Here is a 6,000-nt window from a genome sequence, read left to right on the forward strand (position 1 = left end):
AACATCTAGGCAGTAGAAGGATAAAGGAGTGAACAGTAGTACATGGTCATAACACCACCATCCTACTCTCTCCTGAGTGGAATTGGTCACACCATCCCAGCAGCTAGAAAATGGTGAGTGGTAAGGACTCCAGTGCTCCACTAAAAGAAAAAGAGGGGAGCCCAGAGGAGCACATCACCAGAAGACAGGGCAACAGGTGACCATGAAAACCCTATTTTTTAGTTTTTTTACTTCTGAATGTTAGATTAATTGTAATACATATTTTCAACTTCAAACTTTTCAAACTGTCACTTATGTTTGTATATTAAGAACAATGTTTCTCAGAGCGTAAAACCATAATTGAAGTCTTTACTTGTAATTTACAACTATATTCAGTATTAATAATTTTTTCATTAATTAGAAAATCTTTCAGTGATTTGAAAACCAAAAAACCTTATCACAACAGCTGAAAGGATACACAGATTCTAAATGAATGTCAAGTTAAATTAGTAAGTCTTGTTTGTATTTTTATGAACATTTTGATCTTAAACCAAAAAAGAAAATATATATGTGTGTGTGTGTGTGTGTGTGTGTGTGTGTGTGTGTGTATGTATGTATGTATGTATGTATGTATGTGTGTGTATATATGTAATTAAATTTAATTTTATAGAGAAGAAAAAATATATATGTGTGTGTATACATGTATGTATGCGTGTATGTATGTATGTATGTATGTGTGTGTATGTATACATGTATGTATGCTTGTATGTATGTGTGTGTGTGTGTATGTATACATGTATGTATGCTTGTATGTATGTATGTATGTATGTGTGTGTATATATGTAATTAAATTTAATTTTTAGAGAAGAAAAAATATATATGTGTGTGTGTATGTATGTATGTATGTGTGTGTATACATGTATGTGTGTATGTATGTATGTATGTATGTGTGTGTATACATGTATGTGTGTATGTATGTATGTATGTGTGTGTGTGTGTGTGTGTGTGTGTATATATGTAATTAAATTTAATTTTATAGAGAAGAAAAATATATATCAATAGAATAACTGTTGTTTTTCTGACTGATGTAGGAATTTAAATTCAATATTCCGAAAATGAGGATTATTGGCTGATGGTAAGATTCCAAGTGGGGAAATGAAAAAAACAAACAAAAACAAATAAAAAGTAACAGGTAACAGTTGTTTTGCAAATATTCTTGGGGTTAGTAAGTATGTTAGCATATTTTAAGACCACCTGCAGTGAGTCTATATTTCTCATTATTGACACACCATTAATACATTTAAAAAAAACAATAACAATACCTAATTTGGATAATTCAACACAGATAAACTTTTTCTACTAACCATTTTTATTAGTTAACAAAAAAGTTCAGTGTGGTAGCTCAAAGTTTTGCACAAAGTATGCATTAAAAAATAATGCTGAGAAATGTAAACACAGCTAAAATTCAGGGTTAAGAAAAAATTACTGTTTAACTCTTTATTTTACAGGATACTTCTTTTATCTAATACTAATGACGGGAAATATGGAAGTTACTTGAGGTGGTCTTTTATTGTTAGTAAGTAATTTCTTTGGATAATTGTCTTACTTTAGGCATTAATCGCTGAGCTAGTGCAGACTGGATGCGTGGCATCTGGAAAAATAATAGACATGCATGTATTTTATGATTTACAGTAGTGGCATGTGATTTCTACTATAAACATATTTAACAAGCAAGTTGGGGAAATTTTATATATAAAGAGCATATGTATCCACAGATGGAAACTGGTATGTCTTTCCATTCCAACTATTCAAGTCAAATGAGCACACAGACATCACATATTACAAAAATGTTACATTGTCTCTCCTTAGTCAATCAGTTTCTGTTATCTTATTTTGCACTGTCATTTTTGCATTTATTATCAATCAAACAGGTTGTTTGTTTATATGTATTTTTTTTGCAGAAGTACATATCTAATAACTTTAGATTGCTTTTGAACTGAAAATTAAAACAACTAACAAACTTAAAATGCTCCCTTTGGTTTATCTTTAAATTCTGTTTGTTTTGGAAATATTATAATCTCATATATATACAAAAGTAACCATAAAATCAGTGGACATTTCTGAGACATTAATTACTTATAAATGTTGGGACCAGCCTAATTTATAGCAAGAACCAAATCCAATGACTTACCCAACAACTGAAAATGATTTTAAGTGTACCCTAAATCTTGTTTTCACACTTTTGAATTAGCATATTACAAAATAAATAAGAACTTCTACAAGCTGAGTCATTCATTAATAAATGATAAAAAAATAACAATGCAAGCAAATGTATCACATTGTGGAAACTAGTAACGAACAAAATAGTTATTCCACAGCTGACTAAAATCTGTTTATTTAAATTTTTTTTTTCATTTTGCCTCTTTCAACATACTGATGATTAAATGACAGCTAAACACGTGTAATGGTTTTGATGTGTGTGGAACATAATGAATCAAGTCATCTGTTTTAATGTTTTTGAATAGCAGGATGAGCTATTCTATTATTGCACCCATCAAGTATAGATGATGCAACAAGTTCTACATATATACAAACACATAAACTACTTTTATTACATTATGGGTAATAACGTGTTCATTAGTTCAAATTAACTATGGGAATGGCACCTTTTCGACTCCAATTTATCTAAAAGACATGAAAATGCATGTCTAACCATGAACATATTAACTTTCTTTTATGAAATTATAAAAAAATAAGTACTGACTAACCTGGTAGTTACACTGATTGTCTAATCCTTGCTGACCTTGCACATACTGCCCTTGGTTTAGAGTCTGACCTTCAGTAAGTCCGGAAGTTGAAAATGGAGTTTGAGAAGGAGTTGGGCCTGAAGGAACCTGGCCTTGGTAATTGCTACCTGGTTGAATGCCTATATTTTCCTGATTTTGAGGCATCAATTGCTGATTGTGGTATCTTGAAGGGTACAAAGCGGGATCATTCTGAGTAGGCCCCATCATACTTCCTGGTTGGGATGATGGCTGAGGTACTGCAGGTAGCTGATGTTCATACCTAGAGAAGCCCAAATAATAACAGTTTAGAGTATCAATATAATAATAGCATTCATTTTTTTTTTACCTTGGAAAAACATTTACTCCACAAATGTGCTTATATAAAGTCATTTGTAAATAGAAAAGGAAGAAATAAATAGATACAATAAAACATACTCTTTACAGAAACTATATATCTTGGAAAGCTAAACATAACTTTACGAGTAAAGCTAAATGCTTAATAAAGAGAAAAAAAAATGTAATTTTGAAGTTAATTTTCATAAGTCATTGATAAATGTGATTATTTTATCCAGCAAAAATGAATATCCTATAAAATAAACTCTGTCAGATAAATGTTATAAATTAAAAGTAGCCAAATTGTTTCACAAGTGAAGTGCAACTTATGGTCAAATTTGTTTTCCATATTTAACAATTCCTTTTCAGTACTGCAATGTGAAGACAAGAGCACTACAAGGTATTTTAATGTTTAAGGATATATCTTATATGTTAGTAATGTTACTAAAAATCGTTTACTCCTTTAATATATGGTCACACAAGCAGTGATAGGATGGTAAGGAGGTCAACCTTACTAAAGCACTAGTGATGGACACATTGTGGTTCTTAAAGATTTTCCAAATTCAAGTCTGTAACACTACATGCTTCATTACATTTTTTAAAGTGCATTAAAGAAATCAATATTTTTTAAACAGACACACATCAACATTCAAAATAATGATAGTCTGGTTGCCCAAGACAACCAGGACATCTTATAAAGTTTCCTAGCTGGGCAACTTATTTAAAGAAGAAAAAAAATTGATCCTGATTTTTGTGTCAAACCTACTGTGATAATTATGAGTTACCATATATATATATATATATAGTTTTTTTAAACAATGAACAACTTCTGTCATTGTTGAATTAAAGTTCAATATTAATTTTAGTTTTGGTAAATTCTTCAGATATCTCCTATAACCTAGATCAGGAATGTGATGGAACTGCTGATGAAAGGACCATAGCCATATTACAAAGTTGCAACAATGAACAAGATTTAAGAATCAAAGAGAACCTGAAGAAAGTAAAATCAATACGGATGAGCAATACAACCACAGAAGTAATCAATAAAAACATATTTAATGAACATTTTGGAATACACACATTCCACTTTAAGCAAATTCCTACAAAACTATAATTACAAATAAGAACTTGAATATTGAACAGAAGTTTACATACAACAATAAACTTTTTTTTTTTTAGCATTGCCATTTGCCAATGTGTGTTGCTTCTTTTGTTTTATCAACCAATAGCATTCACTGCTTCTTTATCACAACTTCCATGTTGCTCAATATCAACAGCTAATAATTGTTTATTTCATTATATGTAAATAAACTAAAAATTTTCATTTAGGATTGGCAAAAATACAGTAATATTTATTAAAACACAGAACAAATATTCACCCTTAATTGTATATTTGTCTGGACAACCAAAATTTTGGGTGGGCAACAAGAAATTACACTCTTATTTCAAATGCTGCATATGTTTTAATTCCTCAACATCACCAGTAATTAATAAATAAGGTACTTCTAACTGTTCAACATTGCACTATCAAAAAGATCTTTTTTTTTTCAATACTTTAACACAGAAATAAATAAAATCACAAAAATAGGAAGAAGATTGGTCAACATGGCAAAACGTAAAACTAAAAAAAAATATGAAACTAATCCAAAATGGATATATTAAGTAGATATGGCAATTAACTCCTCCCACCCTACCACCAAAAAAGAAAAAAAAAAGATTTTTACTTCTTTTTTTTTGGTGTTGCGTGTTTACTGTTGTATTTGTTTGATGTACACATTCTACGCTATATTAATGTCAGTTTATTTTACATATTTTGTTTCATTTGCAAAGTTCTTCCAGGTTGATAAATTCCACAAAACATTTAGTTCTGTAAGTAATTTTGTTTTTCATCTTATAAAAATAAATAAAAGAACTACCTTTCTCTCTCATATGGTCCTTGATAAGAGTATTGGGGACCCTGAGGACCAACAGCATGACTAGGTGGAAATGAATTGTAATTATCCTGTATGATGTTCCTATTTCTGTAAGTCCCTTCAGAAGAAGAAATCATGCTAGGCTGACTACCATACTGTTCACGAAACTGATCATGGGATGAGTTGCTGTTGTAGCTATAAGAACCTCCACTGGTCATTGACTGACCTCCACGGTAGGCTGGTCCCATGGCATTCACTGGTGGCTGACTGTAACTATAAGAGTCAGGCATGGATCTATGCTGATACTGCATGTTTACAGGTGGAGGAACAGACATGCCACCTTCCTGAACTGTACCTAAATGGTTAGAATGAGGTGGGCCTTGAGGATATCCTGAAAGCTGGTTTTGCCCATGGGCAGAAAACTCAGAGTTGGGCATAGGGCTAGGACTTGCACCTTGTCCAGGGTGAGCAAATGATGCCAGATAGTTTCCTGGGAGGAAACCATCCGTGGGCTGACTACTAGAAGTAGTATGTGGAAAAGGTTCCTGTACATCTGTAATACATTATAGTAAAGCATAAGCTAACAAAGCAAAGCAACAGAAAAAATAGGGAAACTCATAAGATACTATTATATAGACATGTTTGCCTGCTTAAAACATCTAATGTTTTAGCTTTATTACACTTTATTCTAATATCAATGGAATACGTTATTAAAAAGTTAATATAATGTTTAGGGACAACAATGGATCTGTTAGTCCATCTTGGCTGTCTTATCCTTTAAAGTATTATAATTTTTTGTAAATCTTAAAGTCAGCCCTTATCATTCATATAGTTATCAAGCTTTCTCTTAAACCCACTTAAATTTACTGCCGCCACAAAATTTGAAAGCAACCCATTCCAGAAGTTAACCACACTAATTATAGTATTTTGGCACTTGTGTATAAAGTTAAAATCATAAATAATATTCAACGTTAAACTGGTACACAGTT

General features: G+C 31.3%; 1 protein-coding gene across 7 annotated transcripts in view; it reads right to left on the reverse strand.

Annotated features, from left to right (window-relative positions):
* LOC106457720 (trithorax group protein osa-like) overlaps positions 1 to 6,000 on the reverse strand; it is a 127,834-nt gene that overhangs the window by 13,195 nt on the left and 108,639 nt on the right. For 6 of the 7 annotated variants that reach the window (XM_022383730.1, XM_022383732.1, XM_022383733.1 and 3 more), the window contains 3 exons: positions 5,015 to 5,564; positions 2,748 to 3,045; positions 1,586 to 1,630 (listed from right to left, as the gene is read on the reverse strand). In XM_022383730.1, coding sequence (XP_022239438.1) covers positions 1,586 to 1,630; positions 2,748 to 3,045; positions 5,015 to 5,564 — 893 coding nt within the window. The remainder of the gene's footprint in view (positions 1 to 1,585; positions 1,631 to 2,747; positions 3,046 to 5,014; positions 5,565 to 6,000) is intronic. The other variant, XM_022383731.1, reaches the window with a different exon arrangement.

This window comes from Limulus polyphemus, unplaced genomic scaffold, assembly GCF_000517525.1.
Source record: "Limulus polyphemus unplaced genomic scaffold, Limulus_polyphemus-2.1.2 Scaffold365, whole genome shotgun sequence".
In the NCBI taxonomy this organism is placed as follows: Eukaryota; Metazoa; Arthropoda; class Merostomata; order Xiphosura; family Limulidae; genus Limulus; species Limulus polyphemus.